Consider the following 18,119-nt stretch of genomic DNA (forward strand, 5'->3'; position numbering starts at 1 on the left):
AAAATATTTGCCTTTTTAAAAATAGGCTAATAGGAATCCATTGTGCAGGACTCATCTGTCGCAAAATGTCGGACACAGAAGAAGTGATTGAGGAGGAGGAGGAAGTGCAGTAAGCCGCCATCTTCCTCTGACAATGACTCCATAATGAATCTCTTTTAATGTTCACCTTCCTCTTTCTTTATCTCCTCTCCACGCTGTGTAGAGATGAAGATGGTGAGATACTTTTATTGATGTCTTTTAACTTGAAAGTTTTGATTTCTGTGTAATAATTTGCCTCATGATCATCAGCACAAGAAGAAACAACAGGTAAGAGAACAATGATCTCACTTTCAGTTTCATCCAGAATCCAAGTGAAGCAAAACATACAACATGGGTTTCCTTTGAGCACTCCGGTTTCCTCCCACCATCCAGTAACAAAAATTAAAAATAGACTGTAAAGCTCAGAATCTAACACCTGACTTATTCTTCAACTCCCATCCAGGGGTTCCCACAGCAAGTCAGCTTCCTCCACCTTAACCCACCCAACATCCTGTCCATTCTTCCTAGTTACACCTCTCCTCTTCATGTCTGTTATCTCACATCCATGAATCTCATTGGTTGTCTTTCCCTTATTTTTCCTGGTGTCTCCTCTAACCTTCTTCATCCACAGTCGCTAACACACATGACAACAGTTATGAAATGAGAGTTTCATAACGTGATGGGAGGTGAAGAGGAGGGTGCAGGCAGGGTGGAACAGGTGGAGTCAACTGTAAGGTGTGATCTGTGACTCTATTGGACAGTAGTGAGGCCTGCCATGGTGTGTGGTCTGTGGAGACGGTAGCTTGCAGAGTTAGAAGAGTCAGAGCAGAGGATGCTCCAGTTCTCTTTGGGAATAGCCAGGAAGGATGAGATTAGAAGGAAAGCCCATGTAGAAAGGTTTGGAGATAAAGTTAGGGAGGTCAGACTCAAACGGTTTGGGCACCTGGAGAAGATAGACAGGGGAAAACTGGGAGGAAGAGTTTCAGAAATTAGAGTACCTGGACGACGAAGGAGAGGAAGACGGCCAGTCAAAACGTGATGGAGGGTGTAAAGAGAAAGATTGCTTAAGGTGGAGCAGGCTGGTTAGCTGTAACCCCTGACGGCAAATACGGACAGACATAGATGAATGCATGTTAAAATCTAAAACACCGCAACACGCAGGTTTGTGGTCACAAGACACCTATAACACACTCAGAACCTTGACTTGTTATTGTGAGCAGTACGCACAAGTCTATTCTGAGCATCCTAAACAGTCATTTGAGATGTGATGATGTCACCTGTCTCTGGAGGTAACAAGAATTGGGCGCAGACCTGAGGGCTACTGATGAGGTATCATTAAACAGTATTGCAGGATGATGAGATAGTGTCATAATTTTCAGAGGCCACTAGATAGTGGTCTTGGTTTACAAAAGATCTGAGGTTTCATTGAATCAGTAGTTTAAGTTCAAACATTTTACAGCAGACAGTGCCATCTGGTGGACACTGAAAAGCAGGTCACTGTTTCATGAAACCTCATCGACCCATCACTATTGAAGGCCAATTGAAACATTGAATATCAGCTCAACAGTCGTTATATAAACGATTCAAATTTTTCCTTTCACTATCTTCTCCATTCTGCCAAAGATGGATCGAAGCCAAAACCAAAGTAAGTGTGCAGCTTCTCCTCATTACTGGCTCAGAAATGTTTTTGTTTAAAGGTGTTTTTCCGCAGGTTCATGGCCAACATTACGGCCCCGAAGATCCCAGATGGAGAGAAAGTGGATTTTGATGTGAGTGGACACCAGGTATTCAACTTCTGAGTTTAGCTTTTCTTGATCCTGGTACTGTGACGGCAGGACATCCACAGGAAGCGTCAGGAGAAGGATCTGTCTGAGCTGCAGTCTCTGATCGAAGCTCACTTCATCCAGAGGAAGAAAGAAGAGGAGGAGCTCATCGCGCTGGTCAACAGAATTGTGAGTCCAACTGCCCCCATTTATAGGGGATTCTCCTCATCTGAGGGTGTCGTGTGCCACTGCACCTTCAGGAGAAGCGCCGAGCTGAGAGAGCAGAGCAGCAGAGGATCCGAGCGGAGAAGGAGAAGGAGCGACAGGCCAGACTGGCGGTTTGTTCACGCTCCTCTGGAGGTGATCTGAAGAAGTCAGACTGACCTGTGTCACTTCCTGTAGGAGGAAAAGGAGAGGAGGGAGCTGGAGAACCAACGGAAGATGATGGATGAGGACGCCAAGAAGAAGAAGGCCCTGTCAAACATGACTCAGCAGTATAGTGCTGGCCAGAAGGTCAGTCAGCAGTCAGTCATTAGTCCACTAGTCAAGATTGTTACATTTTGGGCTGTGGTCTGAGGAAGTAGGCTTCCGTTTTCAGGTTGAAGACTTCACAAGTTGTCTGGACTTTGAGTTGAGCAGAAGTCAACATGGCAGCTGTCACATTATGTTCTATAATCACGAGTAAAATTTCATTTTAATTCTCATGATCAGAATGAGAACAGGAGGGGAGGCAAGAAACAAACGGAAAGGGAGAAGAAAAAGAAGATCCTGGCAGAGCGCAGGAAGCCTCTCAGTGTCGACCATCTCAGTGACGATAAACTCAGGTATGGATTTCGTGGGTTTCTTTGAAGTAGCAGACTGCGGTTGTGGAACGGCAACTTCTATGTGTTGTGTGCAGAGAGAAGGCCAACGAGCTGTGGCAGTGGCTGATGTCTCTGGAGGCAGAGAAGTTTGATCTCAGCGAGAAGCTCAAGAGACAGAAGTACGATGTGAGTAGCACATGCTAATTTCACGGTCATACCGTCCCTTTAAGTCTATTTAGATGTTGAAAAATGTCTCGCTTTCAGATCAACCAGCTCCTTGTCAGAGTGCAGGATCACCAGAGGTAAGAAACTAGTGTGTATATATATACATATATATATATATCTATATATATATATATAATTCCTTTCCATTTCCAGCACCAAGGGTCGCGGCAAGGGAAAGATGGGTGGACGGCTCCGGTAAAGAGAGGTGGCGAGGGTGCGACAGGTGTGACACTCCACGCCTCCACCAGGGTGACCGTAGTTCTGTGTTATTGGGTACATGTGAATTATCCAGATATCAAATCAATAAAGCATCAGTGTGTTCACCACACAGCTCTTGGTTCATTTCTAGGTCATGAGTGGCGATGTCTGTTCTGTGTACTCATTTCAAACACAAATGCAGGGTGTTTTTTAAACCTCCTCCTTTATTGGAACCAATAAAATCCAACAATTAAGTGCATTCATTCGGAAACATCCATGACCGGAATCTACACTGTAATACAGTTGTGGCTGTTGGAATCCTAACTAACATTGTTCAGCATGGCAACAGTGGTCCGAGTCCCTTACTATTTTCATTGTTTTGTTGAGTCAGAAAAATAGAATAATCTAGCGGATGAGGGTGATGAAAAGGGACGAAGTTGCGCCCATGATCAGAGCCCAAAAGCTCCTATGTGAACATATTGACACTGTTCTGAGAGTAGCTTAGAGCAGCAGCAAGGGTGGATCTTCTGTGGTGAGGCAGGTCTGTGAGAAGATCCTCACCACATGTGGGTCTCTCGGATTTCAGCTATCACCTGACTGGCTTTCTGCAACGCCTGGGAACCAATAGAGAACTGGCTTTTAACAGTCGCAGACAAAAACAATTCTGAGGGTGTTTAAGATCTAATTTCTATATATACGTCAACAGCATCACTGATCTGCATACCTTCAGCATGTCTGCAGCCTCGTTGCGCCTCTGGGCCATGTCCTCTGACTCCGTCAGCAGGTCGTTCAGCAGCGAGGCCTTGTACAACTGACCCACCAGTTCACTCTGGAGACAGTCTTTCACGTGGTTGACCAGGAAGTGCATCACTGCCTTCGGTACACTGGGGCAAACAAAGCTCTACATTTATTTAAAAAAAAAGAAAAAAACACAGACAAAAACTCCTACCTGTCCTGGATGTTTTTCCGGACAATGAGAAAGTAGGACTTTATTAGTCTCTCGATGACCTCACAGTCCCTCTGTTCCCGAGCAGACAACTTCCTGGACACTGGCACAGGCTGGACAAAGACATCAAAGATCAACTTGGTCACTGTCTACCTAAGAGGACCTGGTCAGTCGATGATCTCACCACATCTAGCAGGTTGACAGCGTGACCTTTCTGTGGACTAGAGGTCCCGGAAGTGGACTGCGACGCCCTGTCGCCAGCCACGAGTCCGTCATCGCCTTTCTTCAACATTCCCCTCCAGTTGCCGGTGCCACTGTCCGCTTGTTCGCTGGCAGGAGTGTTCTGAGAGGTGCCGGGCGCTGCCTGCAGGGAGGCCACAGATTAGCACAACATTGGAGGAGAACAATACAAATGACAAAATAAAAACTAAGAAGCCGTGGCAAGCAACTGGACCTTGTCTCTAGGAACAGCCGAGGGCAGGTCTCTCATTCTGCTGCGTCTCTGCTCCTGTTATCATGACGACACCATCAGAATGAAAACACTATCGAGTTCTTAAATAGTAAAAGTAATAGTAGATCGATCATCATCATCATGCCACTTCAACTGATATACACAAGGGGAGGCTTTGGTTCCTCTCTCACCTCAATGTTGTTGTTCATGAGGCCGCAGGCGTCAGCAAAGTCTGGGTGTTTGGTGTTGATATAGGCCAGCTCGATGGCAACCAGGTTGTGCACCTTAAACACATACATTCACCATTACTGACAGAAACTGAAACCTTGAGGTACGTTGCTTCTGCCTCATCTGGTTTACCATTTCATTGGTGACTGGCAGTCTTCTTCTCAGGAGAGAAGTAACCACTTCTACGATGGCATCATGGAGTTTTGGAAACCTCAGCAACTCCTGCAGGACAAAGACGAACATTCAGCGTTTTGTAGCAGGACTCTGGTTACAATGGCTTAGTAGAGCTGTTGGCCACGACATCGTAGGGCTGCACAAATAAACACATCTTAATCGGGATCAGGATGTTGGCTGCCACGATGAAACTACACTTATACACTCACAGGGCTACTGACCGCAACCTAATTTGGAGACAGCACCCGTCACTTTCAAACCTACTCTCACGAGTGACGTGTATGACTGGACCGTTCCCTGATGTTTCATAATAAACCCAACAAAACAGCACTGCAGTATCTGCTTGAGATGTGACAAGTATGTGACCCGCCTGTTGCCTGATGCACACACGGTAATAGTTTCAAAGAGCGCAGGCTGGGAGACACGAAGCCTTTGTAAGTGCAGGAGTTCCTGCTCCACTGATCACACTGATGCACAAGACACGTGGCAGCAACAACAACAACAAACATGGAGGCATCCCTGAACAAAAGCATCTGTTTGCTTTTGTTCGGGGAGGTTTTTCACTACACAATGGCCAGGGTTTCCACTACTCTGAATGCATTTGAAATTCTTACGAAATTGAAATTCTTATACAAATATTTTCAAGACATTAAAAGAGCTTTAGTTTAAATAAAGTGATATAATAACTTGAATATAGTTACCATCGTGATTTATTGTGCTACTGTCAAACTGATGCAAAATAAAATAAATAAAAATATTTTATTGTTTAAATGTATGTACGGGTCCATCATTTGATTCAGTCATATACCAAATTCATTCAAATTGAAAAATGTGGCTTCTTGTGGCAAATATTCTTATGCCATTTAACTGCGATTAATTGAGAATAATTACTTACAAATTCTCTAAAAGATTATATTGTTTTTTTTATTGAATACTACCCCTAAAAAATACTGTCTAAAAAGCTACCCAAACCACCGCCACTCCTACACATCACTGATCTTGAATACACACACTGACCTCTCTGATCTAAAATCTTCGGATTTTAACAACCACTTCAATGAAACTACACATAATTTTTAAGCCAGCAGCGCCATCTACAGAGCTCTGAAAATGAGGACACTGTTTCATGAAGCCTCATCAGCCCATCACCGGTGCTACTGTGTGGTGTAATTCTTTCTGTTGAGTTCAGGATTTCTCTCAGTAGATCATATTTATCCTGTTAATCCTTTGTAAAATCTTTATTATTGGGAAGTGTCATTAATTCCGTTATTTTTTATTTATTATCATTTATTCATATTTAAATATTGTTTTGCGGTAAAACAGTTCACTCATCTTACACACAGATGCTTTCCACAACACCGTGACTATCACAGAATTATGCAGGCCAACTTCCCATCCCTTTTTGTCTTTCTATTTAGGTTGTATTATCACATAGGAATGTTCACAACATGTCAGACTGTGATCATCTGACTGATGTGGTTGTTTTAAATACTGCTGGAGCTGGAGCTTGGTTGGGAAAATATGCTTTATTTTTCAACCCAGAACTCGACAGGTATGGAATTGGCACATCTGAGATTTAAGATGTGCCAGACCAACCCAACAGAAGACTCAGTGGAAAGCAGGTGAAGGGTGCGACTGTTAACAGTGCACAAACACACACCCAAGTTGCAGGTAAATATCTCCCCAGACATTTGTGAGGAACTAGCTTGTCTGGTTGAGGCTTAACTGCTAGGCCAAAAAGACGTCACCTAAACTCTCTGAAGCACAAATGATGGAAATTCACACACATCAACATGTCTTATTGACAAGTGCTGCCTACTTGTGTGCTGTAGTTGCTGCAGTGCTGAATGATCCGCTGCATCTCTTCATGAACCAGCTCCACACAACGCAGACTAGGCTCCTCCAAGCGCTTGACCTGCCGCTTAACCAGCAACTCGAAGGAAACCTCAGGCACAAACAGCGCAGGTCTTGGCCCCTGTAGAAGCATGAAGGGTTAACCTGGGCAACAGTACAAGGCTCAGCAGAAGACAGCTGACTCACTGTAGCATTTCTGATGGCTGTCAGCACATCAATCGTTGTCAGACCCCCGAGAGGATCAACGGACTCCAAGGTTCGACCAAACGTTTCATGAAATATGTAGCAGATTCTCGCTCCACCGCAACTGCAATGAACAGTCATGTTTCAACTCCAGAGAGTAGGGATGTTAGGATCAGGATTTTTGCAGCCGATCACCAATACCGATCACATGGATTGAGTATGAATTTGTAATCAATTTGATGAGACCTTCTGTGTACATGTTGTGAAAAAATGTACCATTAAACCATTTTAATTGAGACACATTTTTCTATACCTCTTCAAGGAGGCAAAAAATAGAAAAATCTCGCTGAATGCAACTTTTTATTCAAAGTGAGACGTCGCAGGGCTATGTCTGTGTCATATTTAAATACTGGCCGCTTGTAGTGGGACTCTACAGCAAGCACAGCGTTTATGAAAGTTTCCGTTTGTTTCCTGAAGCTTTTGACGTTTTCAAAAGCTTCAGGTTCAACGAACACTGCACCGAATTCCAAAACTGACTGATTCAGTTCCAAATGTTACACTTGGACCAGTGGGTTTTGTTATGCCGTAGCTCTGCTAACAGCCTGCTGCTGAGGAGCCAGCGGTCTCACTTTCATGAGCTCGGAAAACTCTCCGTGTTCCGTCAAGTGCTTGCACTTTAAATGGCGTGTTTCATTTTAACACACTTCCCTGCACAGCATTTTCCTGTGCATGTGCTGCAGGATGCAAACTTTACATAACAGACTTTCACGACAGACATGCTGCTGACAAGCGGACGCATCAAAAACCGCGGTGCATCAGAGCGCCGGCTGTCACACGTGATCGGTTGTTGTGATCGGCAATGGCAGGTTGTGCTCAGCATTCACCGATTCGATAATATCGGCCAATCATGATCGGCGGCCGATAGATCGGAGCGTCCCTACTAGAGAGTCAAAGAATTCACAAAGGCTTTTTTGACTCACAGCTCTGCCGTCTCAATGTACTTGGCCGTGCCCTCTATGGTGTGGCAGTACTCTGCTGCAAACTTGGTGATGAGCTGAAGCAAGGTGGCACTTGTGTCCTCCACGGGTTCACCGTAACTGTTGAGTAACGACTGGTACTGAGCGGCCAGCACATTGATTCTGGTTTTCAGCTCCGGGAGACAATCTCTGATGTGGTGCATCAACAACCTGCGAGGCGGTGGAGGATAGGCATCAGATTGATCTGCATGAAGCCGCAGGAGGATTTATGTTCGACAGGCTCACCTATTCAATGTCCTGGCCAGATATTTGGTCCCATTCCTGCTAGACAGAGAGGGATACTTCTTCTGCAGGAAGGCATATTCATCCCGAATTGCATCCGCCACCAATTTCTTTTGGTTGATATCCAACTGACTCCTGTTCATATACAGAGGCATCAGCAGACGATCATCTCCAGAGTTAGATCAGATCCCATTACCTGTTAACCACACCAATAATACCCAGCTTGACAGGAATGACCCTTCCCATCAAGATATCCATGGCATCCGTACCAGCGTCCATCAGGTCCAGCTTGGTGACCACAGCTAACGTTCTCCTGCCTGAACACGGACAGAGACGCAAGCTCTTACTTAAGTCACCACATCACACCTTGTGATGACTCCAAAATGGCAATGAATGCAACAAAGCAAATTTCAGCTGGTGTTTATGCAAATGAGTGCATGCAAACATTCATCAGCTTTGTCACACTGGTGCCCAATCCATGATCTCTCTGCTTCTGCTTATTGTTTCAAGTTCTGTAGCGTAAAATCAGGAACTACTGAAACTATTGTTTCATCAATGTGCAGTGAAAAGAGTCCAGGAGGCAGCACAGAGTCCTTCACACTACACCCATTAATGCTAAAACACAACAGAAGAATAAACATTCAAACACTGGTATTCATGACATCAGACAATGCTTATACGACATGTTTACCATTAAAATGTCATGAACCTTAAGAGTTACATTTCACATCAAAATCGCATCACCTGATTTCCAAGGTAGCCTTTTAACTAGGTTTTAAAAACTGGATCACGGTTTGTCACCTCCACCAAGGAGGTTATGTTTTCGATGATGTTGGTTTGTCTGTCTGTATTCAAGATGACTTTAAAAGTTGCAAACAAATTTGGATAAACTTTTCAGGGAATAAATGAAATAAGACATGAAACAAATAAAGATTGCCAATTGGAGGATACTTTGTCCTAGGAAGATTATGTTGGGAGTGGACTAAAGCTGCATGGCAGAGGTGGGCGCTTTTATGGTTCCGTATTTATTTCTTCTAATTGAACCATTAAATAATAGTCAGGACAGCCTATAAATCTGTCCATCTCTTGTCATACTTTGAGTAGAAAGTCCTTTGAGGTCCATCTATCCAGTACAGAGATGCAGTGCAAAGCCCAGCAGCTTTTAAATTCTCTGTCATGGGAAAACGGTCACTAGAACGCACATATTAAATCAGATTGGTGGAAACCACATGGCAGGAAAAGTATTTTAGCACAATTTTTTACAAAATTTATAACATCAAATAAAACGCAGTGCTTTTTTATTTATTTATCACATGTTTTTGTATTTATATGCCAATGTGAAGAGTCTGGGCTTAAACTCTCATGTTTGCACCCCCATGGTTTTGACATGATGAGGCTTTGGTCATGATGATTTCCAAATTTTCCTCTAACTTCCTGGTGTGTTCCAGCTACTTTCACTTCCTGCCTATTTTAGAGTAGTAGCTCTAGTATTAACACCTTGGATTACTACCTTTTCTGTTTATGATCTGAACACACATGAGAAAATCCACTCATGTTCATATAAAGTAAGGAAATGTCTTATTATCATGTGTATTTACAGATGACCAAATCCTGGCCTTGTATTATCTCCACTCTTACTGTAATTATCACAACAACCCAAATAATATTTTGAACTTAAATAATTTTCCAGGTTTTCATACCCAAAGAGCGTATTCTAAGAATGCAGGGTTCCATAGATGACGAGTGAAAAACGAAGGAAACTGATACGCACCATCTGGGTCCACCTCCCGAGCCACTTTTAGAGCCTCTGATGTAGCCATGTCTGTGTTGGCCGCAGTCACGGCCAGAATGATGGAGTTCGGGTTTGAGATGTACTTCACGATGAGTTCTTTGATGAGAATCTCAATGTCTTTGGGCTGGTCGCCCACTGGAACCTGATTTCACACACACCTTCGGATCAGTCTGTGATAGCTGATCTATTCGCATGGTTGTCACTGGAAAGTTGATGTTACCTTTGTGATGCCAGGAAGATCCACCAACGTTAGATTGACGACATGTGGCGAAAATATTTTAAGGTGAATCGGTTCATCACTAATTCCCTACGAAAGAAAAGACATGCTTGTGGCTTTTGTTCTCTCGTGACAAGAAGAACAAAGTCACCTTCTCTTTTCAGTTAAATTCTCGTTTGTCAACTTATCTTAAGTCTGAAGTTAAGCACCATGAACCTACCTTATTGTTGCCAGTTATTCTTTCCGTTTCAGATTCTATTTCTCGTCTAATTTCTTCAAAGTCTGTGTAGATCTGAGAAGTCAACAGGAACAACTTGATAAGAAGGCATCCTTGAACGGTGAAACAATAACTGGGCAGCCTTTCAGTTAAAACATTTTTTTTCCACACATCACATTTTTATGTTGAATATTATTGTCATGTGACTATCAGTGGGTAATAAAGGCTCATTGTTCACAAAGACAATGATCTGAAGATGACAAAAGATTTGTACCATAGCCAAGAAATGCAAGAAAACAGATGATCTCTGTCAGTTACACTGATGTCAAGAGAGGTTAAGTCTGACTGTGACCATGTCCTTGCTTCTAATTAAAATGGTCAGCTGATAAAAGACATGCATTTTAGGGAGCACATAAGTGAACAACTGGCTCCATTCACCTTGTTTTTGGTGTGTAAGAACTTCCCCCATTCATCTCCGTCAATGCCTGTGGGAACAACAACACTGTTTATAACAGATGTTTCATTTCATGACGTCACACGTGACCTAGGGACCACAAGTCTAAATTTACTTCAGCTCGATGCTAAATGTCACCAGGGGATTTCTCTACTGGCAAAGACTGAACATACAATCTGCACACAAACCTGAACAGCTAACAGAAGCAAACTAGGAACGACAATGCTTATGGTGGATTTACTTTAGAAGCTACTAAAGAAAACTGCTTTACCAAAGAACTTTCTGTGATTCAAGGAGAAAAGCACAAAACAAGGTGTGCGTTCTAGCGATGAATAGAAGGCATGTAGTAAGCAGGAGGACGATTGCAAAATGAAAGGAGTTATACAACAGATAAACACAGAAGGGCAAATATCAAGTCAAAGGAGACCTCTGAAAAGCCGTCCGTTATTCTTGATTTCTGTGGTTAGAGGGAGATGACAGGAGACAAAGAAGTTAGCAGAACTACCTACAACCACCGCAGGAGCCAAAGCGCATATCCCTGGCGTGAAGTCAGTCTAAAGTCCTATTCCGATTAGACTAGACTAGTCCACTCCGAACGCAACCGTACCCAAGCCATCCATTGCAAACAGATGAGCAGTTTGTTGACTGAGGGAAATTGAAAGTTCACCCCTCAAATTTAAATTAGACACAAGACTGTGTCTGGGCACATGCATTACTGAACCAAGCTGTCACCCTGCTCATGCTAGAATCCTGTCAAACACAGTTAACTTCGGAACGGTAAAAGCAATCATTATTTTTGAGTCTGACTGCAAAGCTGAGTGCGATATATCTGAACCCGTTATCTGCGAGGCACCGTGTTCGTGCATGGGCGTGCACACACACACACCACATGAAATCATATGCTGGCGATATCAGGGGGAAACAGCAGTGCCACAGTGGATTAAACTAGTTCCACAGGTTTTTTTTAATCTAGTACAAATAGGCTATTAATATTGCCAACAACCGCTGGTAAATTGAGTTCACCTTATGTCCCAAGTTAATCAGATTGGATTTAATGCGATGCAAATGAGAAATATATATGTATACATCCATGAAACAAAGAACCACACATCTCATACCCAGCTGGTGTGTGACATGCTATATCTCTAGCTGCTATATATAATGCATAGGCTAGTGAATGCAAGAAAGATGCGAAAAATGGAATACCATTACCATTCTCCTCACTGGTTTTTCTTCTGTCTTCTGGCTCAATGTGCACAAGCTGAAGAATGAGCGGCCGACGGGTGACGATGCCGGTGCCACGCGGCAGGATATCTCTGCCGACAAGACTCTCCAAAACCGAACTCTTTCCACTGCTCTGTTAAGAATGAACAGAACATGTTACCATTCAATCAACAAAACAGCAACATACTGAAAAAAAAAAAGTTTTTTTCTGAAATTCTTGAAAATGTGTTTCACTTTCAGCCAGAAAAGACAGGAGAGACATTGAAACAATCCCAGAGTTTACCCACAACCTGTTTCACTGCATGCCAAAAGAGATGAGACTGGCAATCCTATTAGCTGACTGGTGAAAGTAAACATGTTGGACAAAACCTGCAGCAATAAACCAATTAAGCCCTTCAGTAAAGGTGGTTAGTCGGGCCTAGAGAAGCTGCATGAGAAGCGGCATGCAGATACTATCATTACTGTTAGTTTAACTGCTTAGCCTTGACATCAAAACGGTGTCCATGACACACATCAATACATCAACATATCTTATCGTTTAAAAAGTAGATAATATGTACGGCCAACCTACAGAATATTTAACAATACGCATCAATACGAGTCAATAGTGAGGAAGACAATTTAAATGTGTAAACAAACAAAAGCACAGGATGAAATTACAAGCTAAAACAAATTGTTGACTCAAGGCGTTGCAGTATTTTTTTGTTGTTGTTCATGTCATGTTCGGGTTCATGTCCGCTGTTGACATCAGACCCGGGGCTCAAAGCTAGAGGTAACTTTGGCTGGCAGAAGCGAGACAGCTCAGCATAACGTACGAGGAAGTGCATAAGTCTGCATTGTGACGTCTGATAAGTCCACTTCGGCTAAGGTAATTGTAAGTAAACTTGGCAGCACAACAAGTTGGTGCAGGCTAACTAACTTGCTAGCCGGCGAGAGGCGCAACTCACCTGCGTCCCTACGACCACGATCTGCGGCAGCTGAATGATATCGGCGCCCACTGTGTTGAATACATCCTGCAGTTTGTTTATGACAGGTATGAGGGCCTCCATGAGCTCCGAACCTGTCGTGGACCAGTCAAAAACCCACACAAAACTTTTCTCTCACTGCCGGGACTAGCACACAAAGTCATTCAATGTCTCTGGGTTACTGTGGCGTCTTTCTGGCTTGGACAGCAACTGCGCATAGCTTACAAGAGATGCATTGTGGGTATTTGAGTTTAAGACCTGTCAGTTTGCCTTGGCTTCTATGGAGTTCTGCCAGTAAATAAACTACAATTCCAACAAATGACGCGTTTGTGCGCTTAACCAATTAAATTGCGTTTCTAGCCCTTCACAACGGTAACTAAGGAAAATACCAAAATATTTGTGTGGAACCAAGGAGCGCATAAAGTAATTATATATGAATGGTATGGAAAAATGTACATCGAGGGGCTGTTTCTTTTAAATAAAGAACCTGACGTGTTTATTTGATCTCAAAGAAGTTTCGAGGGTGTTTCCTCAAAACAGATTAAAAAAGAATTATACAAAAAAGATTATATCGGGGAAATTGCAAGAATTGAGAAAAGTTTATTAAGTGAGGAACTGGCATAACATTAAAAATGAAAAACTATCTAGACAACTTTTTTTATCCAAAGAAGTATCCAATTAAATAAAATATAATAATTAATTTTGTGTAAGATTTCAAATGTTTTTCTGCATATTTATAACTACAACTTCTTCAAAGCGTATCTTTTAATACCATATTTTGGAATTTACACCAAATGGGACTCGTCAACATGTTGAGGAAATTGTGAAATAGGAGTAAATAAAATTAACTGTTCTATGAAATTGCGTTTACATCACTGTTAATCGTCACTTACAACATTTCTTGTTGCTTTGTGATGCATGTGGACAGCACCAAATTAAAGATCATAATCTGTCTTTATTGTTTCATAAACCATGAGCCAATTGTCGTAAGGAGTGTTCTGCTCCAGGTTTACACCCCAGATAGTAGTAATATATTAAAATTGAGCCACTGAAAACATAAGAATTGTTTCTTCATTAATAATTTCTGTCTTACTGATCATTAATTTACATGCGTTGTGTACCATAGTCCAATCGACTCAATCTTACTGGCTATCATTGTATTTTAATATAGTACATTATCGCCTATGTTATCACTGTGTTTGGTTTATTTGACTTCAGAATGAGGAAGTTATAAGTGAAGTGTCAGGTTGGACAGTGTACAAGGAGGGGGATATTGCCATTTCTCTATTTGACCACTAGATAGAGTAGCAATGCTTGTGAGGAGCATTGTTCGCCACGAAGCTTTTATTCAGAGTTCAGAAACAATATTGTGTTCGGTTGACAGTCGGTTTGCGGGACAGCTAAATTTCCCAGGTGGTCCAGCAAGTCCAGCCAACCTGCACAGAATGGAGGTTGAGAAATGAACCCGACTGCATGTTTGAAAACATGCCATGCCATTTCACCATGTACAAGGAATCTCAGACATGCAGCAGCATGGTTTCTTTTCACGGAAAATGACAGAATACAATGAGTCATATAGTCGGCGCTTTTTTTAATTGTTATTTTCTGAACACATTAGTTCAAAACCAAGAACGATACACAAAATTCTAAGTGCCACTAGAAAGGAATCTGACAGAAATAAATATTGCACATTACATGGCAGGGCATGTAAATCACACACAAAAATAAGTGGTGAATTTTTCATCAAACATTTTAGCATTTTTTTGGTAGAATTATTCTCATACCAAATTACATAACCCAAACATTATTTTTATAATATGATTACTTCAGAGCTAACAAAAGGCAGAATGCAAACAAAGATTCTGCAACATGGAGTGGTTGGAAAAGCAAATCATTTCTAAAACACGGAAACATTCTTTAAAAAGACAAAGGTGCTTGAAATACTGGTGACATTCTATAAAAATCAATTGCTGAATTTTGGCTTCCTGATACAATAACAACATAATCTATTAAGGCACTAACAAGCTTGAGCTGTTAAGAAGTGGAACACTCCGTGTAGGTGGACACCATATTCCCTCTTCGTTGGGTCACAGTTCTGCAGTGCTGCTTCATGAAGCTGCCATGAAACCTGCTCCCACTTTGTTTTGTGGTTTGTTCAAAGGTAAACATTCTTTCCACATCATCGAACATGTCATCCAGCATATCGGCAGCAAAGCCTCTGTGGAAATGCCTGTTATGTCTGCTTTCTTTGTGGGACCTGAAATGATCATCGAATGGTCTTCTGTTTCGTTTCTGGTTGTAGAAGTCGAAGTCTTTAAATATGTCGTCAAAGTTGGAGGTGTAATGTTGATGTCCGCTGTGTCTGCGTTCGCCCTCTGACTCCTCGCTGAAGAATGAATCTCTGGCACTTAACTGGTCATACTCTCGCCTTTTTGTTTTGTCTGACAGGGTCTCATAAGCTGTGAAATAGGAGTGAAAGAATTGGAAAAAAGAAATATTAGGAAAATGAAGAAAACAACTGATCAATCACACATCCCTGTTCTTACTTACAATGTCCCCAACTTATTATTATTACAATTATTAACGAACTCCCATGCAGAATATCAAGCAGCTCCTTGGCTACAATGAACAAAGAAGGCAAGAAGCTAATAATAAACGCTCCTACAGACCAACTTTGTGTGTGCCTCATACATGTGTAATTGAGAGCAGAGGTGTACTTAGGAATAAATCCATCACGTAACTAAGCCGTGAAAATATCCCCACATATTTCTCCGTTAATAACATCATACCTTCCGCAATTTCCCTGAATCTGGCTTCAGCGTTGGGGTTATTGTTCCGGTCCGGGTGATATTTCATGGCAAGCTTATGGAAGGCTTTTTTTATCTGTCGCTCAGAGGCATCTTTCGGCACACCAAGTATATCGTAGTAGTCCTTGGTTGCAAGTAACAACTCTGTTATCGTGAGGATGCACACTGCATAGGTCAAGGCTGACTGGACAGTGGCCATGGCTTCGTCGAGCTGCACAAGAGAGGCAGACAATTATTACTCAAAGTAAATAAAGAAATACAGGAGAACAACATAAATGTCAATGTGTATCCATAATTTAAAACACTTGAAGATGAGATTACTTCCACAGAAAATAAACAGAATTTCAATTTCTAGTACATTACCTAGACAGGAGTAAAATAACATTAAACTAATTACTTCAGTTCATACAACCAAAACCCATTGGTTTAAAAGTGTTTCATTCTTAATAAATTACACAACACTAGACGATAGTGATGGAACGTTTTCTGAAGTGTATGCCCTTTAAGGAGGTGAAGGGAAGAAAACTATTTTGTTACATATCATAATTTTTATGTGACAATATTAAATATCTATATTTCTTCCCTGAAACATTTTTTTTTGTCACCTCGCCGGGGCAATGACCTGTCGTCATTTCAGTTTCTGGATAAACGTCTAATGCGTGACAAAGAACCCAATAAAGAACACAAGTGTGATATCATTTGAGGCATTTGTGAAAAGACAAATCAAACACAAACTATTGTGAAATGTATGTCAAAGACTCTGATGCTGTTGCTTACATCGGGAGTGACACAATCCTTATTTGCATGAGTCTCATGCTGATTATGTGACAATACAGCTCGCCATGTTAAAACGCTTTACCTCCCAAAGTTTTACTTTCAGAAGGTTTTTCGCACCGTTATTCCACATAAAATGCTTTGTTTATTTATTATGAGTGAATAATATCCTTTATCAATAGACAAACACCCCCATAGTCACCACTTTGAACAACTGTCTCCAAATTTGCACTGAAGTATCGACAAAATATCAAATCGGGACAAAAGCTATCATCCCAGCCCTAGTCATTTATTATCGCCTATTTTATTTTTTAAATCAGTCTTGTGTAATAAACAGGTTATATAATCGTCATCGATATTGTTGCACCACTGGGTAAGAAGTATGTTCATATTAGAACATTAAGTAGTAGAAGTAGCAGTTTTTCGCAGGATTACATAGGCTTGAGTTAACCGTTTAGCACTGTTTTGAGGGGCAACGCCTCCTTTCTCGACTCCCACAGCAGCTCTGAATCTACAACACAGCGTTTGTATAAAGGATATTGAGGCACCAATGTTTAACCAAGTTATTACAGTAAGTGGAAGTACAAGCAGAAGATGGGTGTTTTTCAATTAAAGCTATTGTTTTAAGATGAGCTCCAAAATCCACATAGGAAATGAAACTTCACCTATATAATGGATATATATATAATGGAATATAAGTAGTGAGCCTCCACCCAGACAGACTCCGAGGTTTTAGGCAAGTGATTCCTTACAAACCACGTTGTACACAAATGAATGCAAACGAAAGGTTACGTATGTTTAAAAGGACACAACACAAAACCGCCGCTGGTGGAAAATCGACCGAAAAAGCACTGAAAGCGAAAGAGAAAAGCGAGAATATGAAGGTGACAGCGTTGCGTTTTTAGCCCGACAGCACAGAGAGCTAGCTTCTGGTTGACAAGCACACGTACTCGCCGCTGATTCACCCACGTCACTCACCTCTTTGGAGGGAAAAGCGGAGGTTAGACGCCACGCATACGCTTTCCACGGCGATTACTAAACATCCAAAACATAACCTGACAGAAACCGCGGCCAACAGTAGCTTTTCATCATTAGTCAGTTTGCAGCGCAGTGAAGTCTTCTTCGCTCGTTAAGAAGAATAAAGCCGAGCATTAGTTTCGTACATATCTGCCCCCTTCCGGTGCATATGCAAGCACCCCGCCCTCCTTCTGTGCCCGCGCCTCAGGTTGAAACAAAAATAACAATGACCGAATTATTACAATTGAGATAAAAAAAAACGTTGATTGCGTAATTCACGATTCTGCGCGTTGTATTAAAACTGTTAATATTATATTAGTATTTAGTCAATGCAATAATATCGCGCTTCATTTAAATACCCCGTAAGTCTCTCTGGTTGGCTATATATATATTTTAATTCTTTCCGCCCGTCTTAACTTAATAGGTGTACGCTGTACACAAAAACGAGCATCTACTTTCTGATATGACGGTGACTTCGCTCTAGCCAATCGAACAGGGGAACTCGGGGGTCAAGTAACAAATAGCCAATAGCGGACCGCTTAGAGATCAC

The 18,119-nt window shown here is 41.9% G+C and overlaps 3 protein-coding genes across 4 annotated transcripts; 1 reads left to right on the forward strand and 2 right to left on the reverse strand.

Moving 5' to 3' along the window:
* Window positions 1–156: 156 nt before the first annotated feature.
* Window positions 157–3,115, forward strand: tnnt2d (troponin T2d, cardiac). The gene is made up of 11 exons (XM_053885914.1): window positions 157–213; window positions 289–306; window positions 1,642–1,663; window positions 1,730–1,787; window positions 1,854–1,970; window positions 2,042–2,119; window positions 2,184–2,294; window positions 2,493–2,605; window positions 2,680–2,770; window positions 2,849–2,886; window positions 2,963–3,115. Exons 1-11 carry the CDS (start codon window positions 159–161, stop codon window positions 3,006–3,008), a joined length of 747 nt encoding a protein of 248 aa, XP_053741889.1. The 5' UTR covers window positions 157–158; the 3' UTR covers window positions 3,009–3,115.
* A 113-nt stretch (window positions 3,116–3,228) lies between these two features.
* On the reverse strand, window positions 3,229–13,163 carry dnm1l (dynamin 1-like). 2 transcript variants are annotated; one of them, XM_053885133.1, is made up of 19 exons: window positions 12,954–13,163; window positions 11,995–12,139; window positions 11,210–11,239; window positions 10,767–10,813; window positions 10,332–10,403; window positions 10,115–10,201; window positions 9,874–10,036; window positions 8,299–8,419; window positions 8,106–8,237; window positions 7,824–8,030; window positions 6,847–6,967; window positions 6,626–6,781; window positions 4,765–4,854; window positions 4,596–4,688; window positions 4,408–4,461; window positions 4,138–4,317; window positions 3,957–4,066; window positions 3,732–3,891; window positions 3,229–3,621 (listed from the first exon to the last, which is right to left on the reverse strand). In XM_053885133.1, exons 1-19 carry the CDS (start codon window positions 13,053–13,055, stop codon window positions 3,565–3,567), a joined length of 2,127 nt encoding a protein of 708 aa, XP_053741108.1. In that variant the 5' UTR covers window positions 13,056–13,163; the 3' UTR covers window positions 3,229–3,564. The 2 variants fall into 2 exon arrangements, with proteins under 2 accessions (XP_053741108.1, XP_053741109.1); XM_053885134.1 differs by lacking the exon at window positions 11,210–11,239.
* A 1,359-nt stretch (window positions 13,164–14,522) lies between these two features.
* On the reverse strand, window positions 14,523–17,729 carry dnajb9a (DnaJ heat shock protein family (Hsp40) member B9a). Its single transcript, XM_053885783.1, has 3 exons — window positions 17,531–17,729; window positions 15,761–15,989; window positions 14,523–15,430 (listed from the first exon to the last, which is right to left on the reverse strand). The coding sequence occupies exons 2-3, from the start codon at window positions 15,975–15,977 to the stop codon at window positions 15,006–15,008; spliced, it is 642 nt and encodes a 213-aa protein (XP_053741758.1). The 5' UTR covers window positions 15,978–15,989; window positions 17,531–17,729; the 3' UTR covers window positions 14,523–15,005.
* Between the last annotated feature and the right edge of the window lie 390 nt (window positions 17,730–18,119).

The sequence above is a fragment of the Synchiropus splendidus genome, chromosome 14 (genome assembly GCF_027744825.2).
Source record: "Synchiropus splendidus isolate RoL2022-P1 chromosome 14, RoL_Sspl_1.0, whole genome shotgun sequence".
NCBI lineage: Eukaryota > Metazoa > Chordata > Actinopteri > Syngnathiformes > Callionymidae > Synchiropus > Synchiropus splendidus.